The 14,042-nt window shown below is 38.5% G+C and overlaps 1 protein-coding gene across 1 annotated transcript in view; it reads right to left on the minus strand.

Annotated features, from left to right (window-relative positions):
* LOC142492388 (uncharacterized) overlaps positions 1-13,550 on the minus strand; it is a 110,502-nt gene extending 96,952 nt beyond the window's left edge. The window contains exons 1-2 of the mRNA XM_075595031.1: positions 13,449-13,550; positions 11,976-12,294 (exon numbers count right to left, since the gene is read on the minus strand). Coding sequence (XP_075451146.1) covers positions 11,976-12,294; positions 13,449-13,550 — 421 coding nt within the window. The remainder of the gene's footprint in view (positions 1-11,975; positions 12,295-13,448) is intronic.
* Positions 13,551-14,042: the final 492 nt, after the last annotated feature.

The raw sequence follows: 14,042 nt of genomic DNA on the forward strand, positions 1-14,042 counted from the left end.
GCGCGCCGAAGCAGCGGAAGAGCGCCCTCCGATCGGGGCGCTCTCCCTACCGCTGCCGGGTCCGCCGGGTCCCCCGGAACCCCCTGCCGCCGTCCCGCGATCGCGGGACACCAGGGCTCCCTTGGGGAGCCCTGGACGCGCGTGCAGGGGGCGCAGGCTCCCGAAGACGCGTGACCGCGCGTCTATGACGCGCGGCCCGCCGAGGGGCGGCCACTAGCAAGCCGGGAAATCTCCCGGCTTGCGGTACCGGCCACACTTTAATAAAGTGTGTCGGTAGTGTATTAATACATGATGATTAATGGTTATGTATTTAAAGTTTAAAGTTAATATATAACCCAATATTGGCAAAATCTATATATAAGCCAATATGTTCTCAACATTATATTGATAATCAATAAGATATGAAATATTGATAATTGGTAAAATAAGTATCACATTCAAATGTGAATCCCATGGAAAACAATCTTGAAACAATCTCAAAACAATTAATATTTATATCCAACATTACGCCGAATATAATGCACATTGCACGTGAACAATAGATTTTTTGATAAATTGGTTTTTATCCAATATTGCACAGAACATAAAAATGGTGTATACAACAAATAATCAAAAATAGATAACCAAATATAATATTATGTTGAGATGCATGGAGACACACTCCCAAGACTCCCCTGGCATTCAACCATGTAAGAAGTGTTTCAACTCCCACTCATGGTTGATGCCGTGTGGATGGAGAGTGTTGAGAGTGTATATCCAATACATCTCCTGTTTGTTTAATGTGTTTTCCCTATCACCACCTCTAGGGTGGCAGGGTATATGCTCTATGGCAGAAAAGGAAAAGTTCTGAATACCTCACTTCATACAGTCAGCCATTTTTTGGCCGTGAGGATTCGGGATATCGTCCAAAATCTCTGTTCTGTCCAAATTACAACAGGGGCCCTTCTATCAATCTTTTTGAACAACTGGTTGAGCGGGATTTACATATTTTGTCCAAAGGTTTTTCTAGTTCTTTTGTCAAAAATGGGAATTTGTCTTATCTAGAAGTCCAACAGATTGAACATATTAAGAAGGAACATAATATAGTTCTAAAGAATGCCGACAAAGGTGGCGCCTTAGTTATATTGTCACAAACCCAATATCATGCAGAAGCCACCAGACAATTGAGGGATAGAAACACTTATCATAAGTTAAACGGTGATCCCACATCTGAGTACCGTCTTGAGTTATTAGAACTACTGGAGACAGGTCAAATTCTAAATGTTATCAACAAAAAGGAGTTTATGTTTCTTTCCTGTCCACATCCCGTGATTCCGGTATTCCACCATCTCCCAAAGATCCATAAGTCGCTGGTCGACCCTCCTGGTCGACCCATTATTGCCAGTATTGGATCTTTTGGGAGATGGGTTATCGCGGTATGTGGACAGGTTTTTACAACCCCTGTTTTTCAAGTTACCATCCTTTATCAGGGATACTACAGACTTCCTCGTCAGTATACATGAGTTACGATGGTCACATGAATACAGGTGGGTCACTATGGATGTGACCTCCCTGTATTCTATTATTGAACACAAACACGGCCTAGAGGCCATTGAGCACTTTCTTGATCAATCCACTCTATCTATTTCACAGTGCACCTTTTTATTACAATCAATATCATTTTTATTAACACACAATTATTTTTTATTTGATTCACTTTTTTATTTACAAAATTTGGGTACCGCAATGGGCACAAGCTTCGCACCATCGTATGCTAATTTGTTTATGGGTTTATGGGAGTCACGGTTTATTTTTCACAGTAACAATTCATATCGTCATAATATCGTCTTTTACAGGCGATATATTGACGATTTGATCTTTATTTGGAGGGGAGATGAAAATTCACTATTTTCTTTCTTCACTTATCTTAACAATAACACGTATAATATTAAGTTTACTTTTGAGCACCACATTAATCATATTCACTTTTTGGACTTACTCCTGTATATTGATGCTAATAAAACCATTCAATCTGATATTTACAGGAAGCAGAATTCTAGAAACACATTATTATGTGCTCAAAGCTCCCATCCACGGTCACTGATCAGGAATATACCAGGGGCACAATTTATTAGATTAAAAAAACTATGCTCAGACAATGAGGTGTTTCTGTCCCGTGCAAATGAAATGTCTGAGAGGTTCCTGGAGCGGGGTTACTCAGCTAAAGATATAGCAATAGCTTTTTCCAAAGCAAATCAGACTGAGAGGAGTGAACTGATATGTAAAAAATCTAGAAAATATGTACCTAAACACCAAAAAGAAATATTACTTAGATCGGACAATAACAAAAGTCCCTTCTTTATTAGTACATATAGTTCTCAATCACAGGATATTTGCAACATAATATCTAAACATTGGCATACACTATTGCTAGATCGAGACATTCGCCCACTATTGCAACATGGCCCTAGATTTTCTTACAGGAAAGCCAAAACCTTGGCATCACACTTGTCACCATGTATGTTTAATTCAAAAACTAAAGCAACTGGAATTTCATGCATTCCCAAAGGTTTTTACAAGTGTGGGATGTGTTCCATGTGCCAGTACGCTTGCCAGAGTAAATACATTTCTTACATTAATTCCAAGAAATATTACATACTGTAAAGACCTTTCTCAATTGTAATATTTCGTTTGTTATCTATATCCTTTTTTGTGGCTGCGGACATAAATATATAGGCCGCACTATTAGACCACTCAGACAAAGAATATCTGAACATGTACGTTTAATCAAGAAAAGGGACATAAATCATCCAGTTCCTAGACACTTTGCACAATGCCCTCATGGAGGTATTCAGAACTTTTCCTTTTCTGCCATAGAGCATATACCCTGCCACCCTAGAGGTGGTGATAGGGAAAACACATTAAACAAACAGGAGATGTATTGGATATACACTCTCAACACTCTCCATCCACACGGCATCAACCATGAGTGGGAGTTGAAACACTTCTTACATGGTTGAATGCCAGGGGAGTCTTGGGAGTGTGTCTCCATGCATCTCAACATAATATTATATTTGGTTATCTATTTTTGATTATTTGTTGTATACACCATTTTTATGTTCTGTGCAATATTGGATAAAAACCAATTTATCAAAAAATCTATTGTTCACGTGCAATGTGCATTATATTCGGCGTAATGTTGGATATAAATATTAATTGTTTTGAGATTGTTTCAAGATTGTTTTCCATGGGATTCACATTTGAATGTGATACTTATTTTACCAATTATCAATATTTCATATCTTATTGATTATCAATATAATGTTGAGAACATATTGGCTTATACAGTATATAGATTTTGCCAATATTGGGTTATATATTAACTTTAAACTTTAAATACATAACCATTAATCATCATGTATTAATACATATTATATATACATCTTTCCTTATTAACTCTTACTATGTTTTCCTTAGTGCAATCGGTTTATATATATGAATATATATTTTTTAAATTGGAATGCTGCACATCACTTATATTTGTTTTTAATTTCCTAAGTATGTTTTTTGTTGTTATCACTTGTCTTATTTCATGTTTGTGTATTCACAGTATACCTTCATAGACAGGTTCCCTTTACACACAAGGCTTCAATTGTGAATCAGTGTTTTAATCATCACTTTCAACTGGTTCGGATCAGGTTTCAGCCAATGATTGAAGGGGACCTGCCTATTTAAAGGTTCATGTGATCAGATTCACCATACTCTTTGATAAAGTTCCTTAACGGAACGAAACGCGTCAGAGGATGTGATCTCTGTGATGTCCAGCACCACGTCTTGAATAAAGCTGATTTTATTTACAATTTGGCGGAGTTTCTATCCTTGCAGTGACCGCCGATACACCTTCTATCCCGTTACTACATATCCACGGCTGGGGCACGCCAAGGATCCCCTGCACTAAGAGAACGTCACTTCCTTCCCTTCCATTGCAGTGGCAGGGCTATCTGTGACTCATCGTTGGAAACCTCCCCGCAGCAACCAGCCTGGCGGTCACGACGACGTCATCCGACAGCGCAATCCATGTGGAGCCAGCACCGGGAGTACAGCGGAGGCAGCAGTGAAGAATCCAGGCGGGTTAAGGGCAGCATGCTTCGGACGGTTTATTTGTGAGTACAGGAGGGGAGTTTTACACAAGGCTTCCTTTCCTGTCTCCTTACCAACCCCTGCATCACGGGCCCCCCCCCTGGGAATATCAAGTCTGCATATTGCCGCCTTTCTTATACATTCAAAGTTTCATATGTTTATTGCAGTGGGATCACTTGTTTCTTCATTAGTTCTTTTTGCCATCTGAGGTTAATCTTGACTTATACCCTGTTATACATACCTCTCAGGAGCATCGAACAGTATGGGGTTCATTCCCCCCATGCTATATAATATATAATAAAGGGGATGGACAATTTAACTTATGAGGAGAGGCTAGCTAAATTAGATTTATTTACATTAGAAAAGAGGCGTCTAAGAGGGGATATGATAACTATATACAAATATATTCGGGGACAATACAAAGAGCTTTCAAAAGAACTGTTCATCACATGGGCAGTACAAAGGACTCGGGGCCATCCCTTAAGGTTGGAGAAAAGGAGATTTCACCAACAACACAGGAAAGGATTCTTTACAGTAAGGGCAGTTAAAATGTGGAATTCATTACCCATGGAGACTGTGATGGCAGATACAATAGATTTATTCAAAAAAAAGGCTGGACATCTTTTTAGATGGGAAAGGTATACAGGGATATACCAAATAAGTATACATGGGAAGAATGTTGATCCAGGGATTAATCCAATTGCCAATTCTTGGAGCCAGGAAGGAATTTATTTTTCCCCTTATGAGATATCATTGGATGATATGTCACTGGGGTTTTTTTGTTTGCCTTCCTCTGGATCAATGAGTAAATATAGATATAGGATAAAGTATCTGTTGTCTAAATTTAGCATAGGTTGAACATGATGGACGTACGTCTTTTTTCAACCTCATCTACTATGTAACTATGTAACTATGGGCCTCATGCAGTAAGCGCCAAAAAAGTGCAATCGCCAAGGGTTGCCGATAGGCCTTATTTTGGCGATTTGCCCTCGCAGTATTCAGTAAGGGCCGAATCCATGCCGATTCCTGCCGAATCACTGCGAAAGCAAAACACCGATGAGCCTGTGCCGAAACAGGCTGGCTCCCGATAACCTGCCGGTAGGCCGTTTCTGCCGATATGTGTTTGCAGCAGAGAGAGATCCGCCACTCTCTCTGCGCAAACATCGACAAAATAAAAACATTTCAAAACAACTTTTACTCATAGTGTACATGTGCAGGGGGCCTCCGGAGCTGAACCGCTTTGGTTTCATGTCCGGGGAACCACTGCTTCCAAAGATACAGGCCCCTTTATGAGGTGCCGGTATCCCTCTGCATTTAAATGACCGCGGAATGTAAACAAAGCAGAGGGATACCGGCACCCCCTAAAGGTGCCTGAATCTCGGGAAGCAGGGGGTCCCCGGACCTAAAACCAAAGGGGTTCAGCTCCGGAGACCCTCTGCACATCTACACTATCAGTAAAACACACATAGAAATAAACACTCATTCCTTACCTTTGCGGTAATGTGCTATGGTAACGAAGCAGCATGAATGTATTTTTAATAATAGTGTACAGTGAGCAGGGGTCCCCTGAGCTGAACCGCATTGCTTTGTGGAGCAGGGACCCCCTGCTTCCCAAGTTACAGGCCACGAAATGTGTCATATTGTGGGTGCAGTGTAGACGCCATCTTTATAGAATTCTACGCGCCGTGCCCGCTATAAATATGGAGGCGACACTGTAACCGATGCCCCAAACCGGGGCCTGTAACTCGGGAAGCAGGGGGTCTCTGAGCCACAAATGAATGCGGTTAAGCTCAGGAGACCCCCTGCTTCCGCACAATATTATTAAAAATACATAAAAGCTGCTTCATTACCATAGCGGATAGCCGCTAAGGCAATGAAGGGGTTAAGGCAGAATAGCATGTTTATTGGGGACATTTGCCCCCAATAAACATTGCAATAAAAAACATGCACCCCCTGTGTATTTAAAATACATAAACACCAATCAATACATTAAATACATATTGCACTCACCCATGTCCGGCTGCCACGATGAAGGCCATCCTCATCTTCATCCTGGCCATGCCCCCTCCGCTGCTGCAAAACAGACACAAGAATAAAAACATCCAATGTAATGTGCCCTAACCCCTTAATCACCATAGCGGTTATTAACCGCTACAGTCATTAAGGGGTTAACCCTCCCTCACCCACCACTTGGGACGCCTACATACCCTCCCTCACTAACCCCCCACCCCATAAGGCCTAACCACCCTCACCCACTAACCACAAGGGAGGCCTACCCACATACCCTTGGGGCCAATACCCCCTCCCCCCACCCCCAGTACCCACAATAAAACAATGCACAGCCCCACATTAAACATTATTCTATTTATTAAATACATTACCCACCCCCTGTGCCCCCCCATAAATACATGATTTATTCTTTTACATACAGGGTTCATACCCCAGCCCCACGCGAGTCCCCAACGGGCTGGCGGGTCACCTGACAGACCTACAGAGTACCAGCAACTTGTTTCACACAGGTTCTGGAGGCCTGTTGGTGGGTCCCGCCAAGCACAATAGCCCCCGGGTGGTCTCCTTTGGACACCGTGGGCCACAATTGGGTCCCCACGGTAGGTCCGCGGATGTCTGGGAGCCCCGGGTCAGACCCACAGGTGTCTGCGGGGCCTCGGGTGGTTCTCACGGGGGTCTGGGGAGCTCACGAGTGCTCACTACGGGTCCGCAGTGCCCCCACCGATGTGGGACCACCGGTTCATCCCCGCACCTACGGTTTCGCGGTGCCCCCACGGATGTTGGACCACCGCTTCATCCCCGCAGGTGTCACCCGTGGGACCACCAGCCTGATACCCCTGAGATACCCGAGGATACCGCAGGTGGTCTCCAGAGGTCTTACGCAGAACCAAGGAACCAACCCTGAATGTAAAAAAATAAACCAGGCCTATACATTCAGTACATACATTCCCCCCCTCCCCCCCAACACCTACAGTACAATAATGTGCCAAATAACTATTATCCAGATAGGGATAATAGATTATTTGTCCATTATTAAACACATTAACTAGCACATTAAAATAAATAAAGTACTACTGACCTCATCAATAAGAATCCCCCGTCACCAGCAACATCCTTGTCTTTCATTGCCCACAAAATACATAGCCAATACATAGCCAATACATTGCAATTACATTCAGATATCAATTAACCCATTAAACACCTTATCGGATATTAACCGCAAAGGTAATTAAGGGGTTAAGCCACACTGGCCCGATACACTGGGTTAACCCCTTAATGACTGTAGCGGTTAATAACCGCTATGGTGTTTAAGGGGTTAGGGGACATTACATTGGATATTTTTATTTTTGTGTATGTTTTGCAGCAGCGGAGGGGGCATGGGCAGGATGAAGATGAGGATGGCCTTCATCGTGGCAGCAGGACAAGGGTGAGTGCTATATGTATTTATTGTTATTTATGTATTTAAAATGGCCACATTCACTATTATCCATTTGTGGATAATAGTAATTGTGCCCATTACTATACTGTATGTGTATGTCAGGGGGATATAGGGGTTGTTGGGGTAATGTAATATATATATATATACCATAATACTGAGTTAAGTTATGGTGAGTAAAAAAAGTGACAAAAACCCTCCACAGGAAAGCAAATATGCAAATACAACTGTATGCTCATCTACATGTCTTAGGCAGGTCTGCAACCCCGCCTTTCCCCATTATCACCCAGCATACAGCACTTCCACTGCAGCAAGGGATTCTGGGAAATGACATGCAAATGAGCACACAGTGTCACTTTTTGCCTCAAAAACCATTTTTAAAATGGTTCCCTATAGTGACACTGTGTGCTCATTTGCATGTCATTTCCCAGAATCCCTTGCTGCAGTGGAAGTGCTGTATGCTGGGTGATAATGGGGAAAGGCGGGGTTGCAGACCTGCCTAAGACATGCAGATGAGCATACAGTTGTATTTATATATATATATATATATATATATATATATATATATATATATATATATAAGTAAAGAAATAAATAGACAGCGCCTGTGATACCGTACACCCAAATTGCTGCAACCCTAGTCCTGATTGAAATAATGCCACACCCTGCACAGATGCCTATATGCAAAATATAAAGTGTTTAAAAAATGTGGTAAGAAACAGGATGAAGGAGGTGATTATTATGTTAAAAGTAAAAAAGTGAAAAAATGTGCAAATGAAAAAATGACATAAAATATAACCATACAAATAAACAAAATCTTAAAATTATTAACATAAAAAAAATGTATAATAAAAAGTTCAAAAAAATGTCTGTTAAAAATTGAAAAATAATAATAAAATGTCCTGGAACTGTGTAAAAAACCTTAAAGGAAAATTGTGGTCCGGGCAGCTTCTTTCTTGGGGTCAACAACCTCCCAAACGATACCTATTAGAAAAAAAGAGAAAGAAAAAGCGCCCGATCCATGTGTAAAATCCAATAATAAAGGTTTAATTTACCACGAACATAGACAATTGCACACTCACTTTGCCAGTGTATTATAAGCGTTTTATGGGACAAGCCCATGCACCAAACAGATGTCAGACCGCAGCAAGTTCATTCTGTTCCTTCTAGCTGTTCAAACCGCAAGGCTTCACTGCTGCTGGTGTCACCGTCTCAGCGTCTCTCCGGCAACCCAAATGAGCAACTTGCAGTTCCTGATCAGCACGGCTCGGCACGGCTCTTTCTCCGATGAGATGACAGGGAACTCCTGTTCTGGTTTTTGTGTTTAGGCGTCTGGGCTGCTCCACCACCGTAGTTCCTATACCACGTGACCCTACGCGTTTCTTACGACTCGGCGGATTTCATCAGGGGATGGACAATCATTGTAATGGCTTGCTATTTATAATGCCTCAGTCCAATTAAACAAATACAATCCAAATTGTTTAAATAATTGATTCAGGTCATCTGTGCTGGATGTTACTAAGGTAACAGGTTTAAACATACCACTTTGAGAGAGAACAATGATTAGAAGTAATATTGATGAACTATATCACATGTCACAAATGGCTATAATGAAGTATAACATGTATCCTACATAAAACATTGATCTTTTAAATATAGTTAATCGTTATAGAAGTTTTAAAAAACACCCTATATGACTGAAAATGTTAATTTTATATATTTCTTTAGATATCAAATAAATTAAATACAATTGGTTTATAACACATCAATATGATTCTATCTAAACAGTCATTAATCAATGTATCTTCATCACAACCATATTAAGAAATGTCAAGGATAATTTGCAGAGTTTGTATGTTAAAATAAATAACTAAAATAATTAATTACTAAACTAAAACACAATACGTTATATTGATGTTAATGAAATAAATGTCCAAGCTTGATGAATTTTTAATCACACATCGTGATACTATAAATAGTAGAACGATGTGTGACTTAAGGAAGAAATGAGACATATATTTATAAATAAACATTCTGCATGTACCAGAGATTAATCATATGAAACAAAAATGTTAAACATAAAACAACCCATAATGCACAAAGCATATGTAATAACCAAATATTAATAAAATTGAAATAAAAAAAATATACATAAAATATACCATAAATGATCTTATGCATAATAAATGGAATGATTATTAGAACAAATTAATGGTGTGTTTGTTTATGATCGGGATTATGTATGTACACCAAATTGAGAGAGACCCATGAAACTTTATAAATAGAGAATATATGAACAACGATTTAGATATATCTAATATATACTCATGTATGTTATTTCTATTAGATAAGTATATCATAAATGAATCATGTGAAAAATATATACAGTATAAGGACAAGGGAATAGATTAATGTCAATTCTCCAAAAATCATTATATGGAGTGTTAATACATCAATTATATAATGTCACAAAAGGAGATAGAAAACGGAAAAGGGGAAAAAGAGGAAAAAGAAAGGAAGAGTAAACAAAGAATGAATATTAATAAACATGGAGATCAGATGCAAAGAAACCAGCAATTCACAGTGTATAAATTAATAATATATATATATATATATATATATATATATATATATATATATATATATATATATATGTATATATATATATATATATATATATATATATATATATATATATATATAAAGATGTATAACTAGATAAATTGTAAAATACATCATATATAAATATCTAATGATATGTATATAATTAACATTAACCAAATGAATTCATAAATAATATATGTGTCCATTTATATACTTTAAATAATTAGAACTATGTTAGGGCAGACCCTGCAGTCATTGCAGGCATTGCAAACCGAGCAGAGTGAGACGTGCTGCAGAACGGAGTGGAGATAGCGCTGTGACGTCATTGGAGGTCGAAGTCTCGCGAGAATTGGAGCCGGAGCACGTGAAGCGGAAGTAAACCAGGCTAGCAGCAGTGCAGTGGACCGGACAGCTTACTCTACGAGTGTGAGAGACTCAATTCAAACTCTCAACTGCTTGAAATTATTTCACACCATGTGAGTGAGATACTGTTTGTTATTTTTTAGATAGTTTTTACAATAAAAGGTTTTATACTATTTTTGTTCCATTGTCCCTCTTCCCCCTCCCCCCCCCCCCTCCCTGGTGAGCTATATCCCATGTTAAGGAGACATGCAGCTGCAGATGAAAAGGTGACCCCTGAAGCAAGCAGCAGACGTGGAGAGTCTGAGATCCATGCAAACAGCAAAGAAATCCCAGCAGCAGTGTTCCTGAATCCCAGTGGTGGATTAAAGGCTTATATTTGGCTGATTAAGTGTAAGTGTATATCTTACCACCTTAACTCTGAAAGTAACAGACATACTGCCCTATGATATTTTTCTCTTTGTTTCTTTCCTGGCTTATTTGCGCCTAGGTCATTTCTTCTCTCTCTCTCTCTCTCTCTCTCTATATATATATACATATATATATATATATATATATATATATATATATATATATATATATATATATATATATATATATATATATATAAAGATGTATAACTAGATAAATTGTAAAATACATCATATATAAATATCTAATGATATGTATATAATTAACATTAACCAAATGAATTCATAAATAATATATGTGTCCATTTATATACTTTAAATAATTAGAACTATGTGCATGATGTGTCTATATGAAATACTATAATTTTGTGAATAATAAAAACTCATATGTGTAGTGATATTATGTGATATAATTAATTAACAAATTACTACATATTTTAATTATATATAAATTTAAAGTGTTCAGATTATGCTCCTGGCCAGGGAACCCTTCAGATGCAACCACATAGGGAAACAGAGGGAACATGCTAAACATGTTCAAACCAGACTTCTGTAACCCAAATGGCAATGAAAAAAGGAAAATAGCCATTACACTATGGTACTTGTATCGATGCAATCATTGAGACACCTTGGATTCAACATATCTAATATATAAATCCAATAGGTCTCCCTGATATTTAGTTTCTTGTGTCTATCACCGCTCAGTAATGTGGAGGGGATTAATTCTAATCCCATAACATAAAGTGAAGAAGGATCTTTATTATGTTTCTCAAGGTAGTGTCTTGATAGGCTATGTGTAGTCAGACCATGAATGATATTACGCCTGTGCTCTAAAAAGCGTGTGCTCAAAGCACGTGCTGTCCTACCAATGTATTGATAACCACAAGGGCATATAATGATGTAAATAACAAAAGTAGATAGACAGTTGATCTGACCTTTTACTGCATGAATGGATTTATTGAAATGTGAGGAAATGTGATCCACTTTTTGTAAATGTCTACATGTTAGACATCTAGTGCGCCCACAGGATGAATTACCATTCTTCGATATAACACGTATGGAATGATCAATGTTTTGCTTCAAACGACTTGGAGCCAATAAAGTTTTTAGATTCCTTGCTTTTTTGAAAACTACAGGAATTCTTGATGGTAATTTTGAGCCAATAATAGGATCTCTCAAAATAATACTCCAATGTCTATTTAAAATCGATGTTATATCTTGAGCTGCGTTGTTATATGTGATAACAAAAAGAGGAGATTTATCAGATGTTCTAGATTCATCAATTCTTTTAGTAATACCTCTAAAAATTTTCTTTTTTGACTTCTCGAGCAGGTCAACACGGTTTAAAGCACCGACCTGTCAGAAAGTCTCATGAATAATGTGTACATCATAACCTTTTTCTGTAAATGTTTTAACTAACAATTCCCCCTAGGCCAGAAAATCAGAATCAAGAGAACAATTTCTCCTGATTCTGAGAAACTGGCCCCTGGGGATGTTATCTAACCACTTTCTGTAATGGTTACTTTTATTATGTAGATAACTATTTGCTGCAACGGATTTAAAATGAGTTTTTGTGATAATTTTATGATCCTCATTGATACCTAGTTCTAGATCCAAAAACACTATTTTCTCCTTATTGATGTCAAACGTAAACTTCAAATCCATATAATTATTGTTGAAAGAATTTAGTTGTGATTCCAAATCTTCTAAAGCCCATCCCAAATAATAATAATGTCGTCTATGTAACGGTCATAGAACACCAGGCCGGCCCCAGACGTGCTTCACACCAAACATGGTGTTCCTCCCACAAACCCATGTAGAGGTTCTCATAGCTGGGGGCAAACCTGCCCCATGGCCGTCCCACATACCTGTAAATAATATAAATCTTCAAACAAAAAATAATTGTGCCCCAAAATAAATGAAATGGCTTGTAGTATGAATATAGTCTGCCTATTACCTATACCTTTCTCTTGATCTAAAAAATGTTTAGTAGCCAGAAGACTTTTATCATGTTTGATACATGTATATAAAGATGCTATATCGCATGTGGCCCAGATGTATGTGGGCTTCCATGTAATTTTTGAGATGGAGTCAAGGACGTGCAGTGTGTCCCTAAGATAAGATCTTAATTTGCTCACTATAGGTTGTAAAAAATAATCTACATATTGGGACACGCTGGACGTCATCGACTCCACCCCCAAAACGATAGGTCTACCTGGAGGTATAGTAATGTGTTTGTGTAGTTTGGGGATGTGGTAAAATATAGGGGTTCTGGGTGAACGAATGTATAAAAAATTAAATTCTGATTTGCTGATAATACTCATATCAAAAGCCTTAGTCAGAAAATCCTTATACTGAACCTGGAAATCTTCTATAAGATCTTTACCCAAAACACGATAGGAGGATTGATCACCTAGTAGGCGGTATGCCTCAGTTAGGTAGTTCACTCTGTCTTGCAGGACTATTCCCCCCCCCCCCTTATCTGCCTGTCTGATGATAAGATTACCCACATTACTTAACTCTTTTAATGCAATATTTTCTTCTTTGGATAAATTATTTTTATGTATAGTGGTGGTATTCTGACACATGGATTCAAAGTCTTTTAGCACCATTGCATAGAAAGTTTCTATGAAGGCTCCCTTTGAATGGTACGGAAAAACGTGGATTTGGTTGTAAATGGAGAATGTATTATAGTATCCATTTGATTGATATCTATAGAACTCTGAGGAATTTCATTATGTTCTGTATTCAAATATGAACCCTCCTGATCCTGTTCAATAAGCACTTCTAATTGAGATGCAGCATAAACAATATTACCATTGGATGAAGGTAGACAATCTGATTCATGTGTTGTCAACTGACTTAACTCTTGTAGTTGTATTAACTCTGGTGTTGGTGCATTTTCCACAAGTAATGCAGTCATTGCATCGATACAAGCAACCTCTCGTGCACTGAATATATCCTGTCGATCTTTATTTTGTAATGTAAAATGTCTCATAAGAGTAATCTTCCTAATATATTTATTCAAATCTACAAATAGATCAAATCTATTAGGAAGACTACTGGGTGCAAATGAGAGCCCCCTGGCCAGGAGCGAAATGTGA

The sequence above is a fragment of the Ascaphus truei genome, chromosome 4, assembly GCF_040206685.1.
Source record: "Ascaphus truei isolate aAscTru1 chromosome 4, aAscTru1.hap1, whole genome shotgun sequence".
In the NCBI taxonomy this organism is placed as follows: domain Eukaryota; kingdom Metazoa; phylum Chordata; class Amphibia; order Anura; family Ascaphidae; genus Ascaphus; species Ascaphus truei.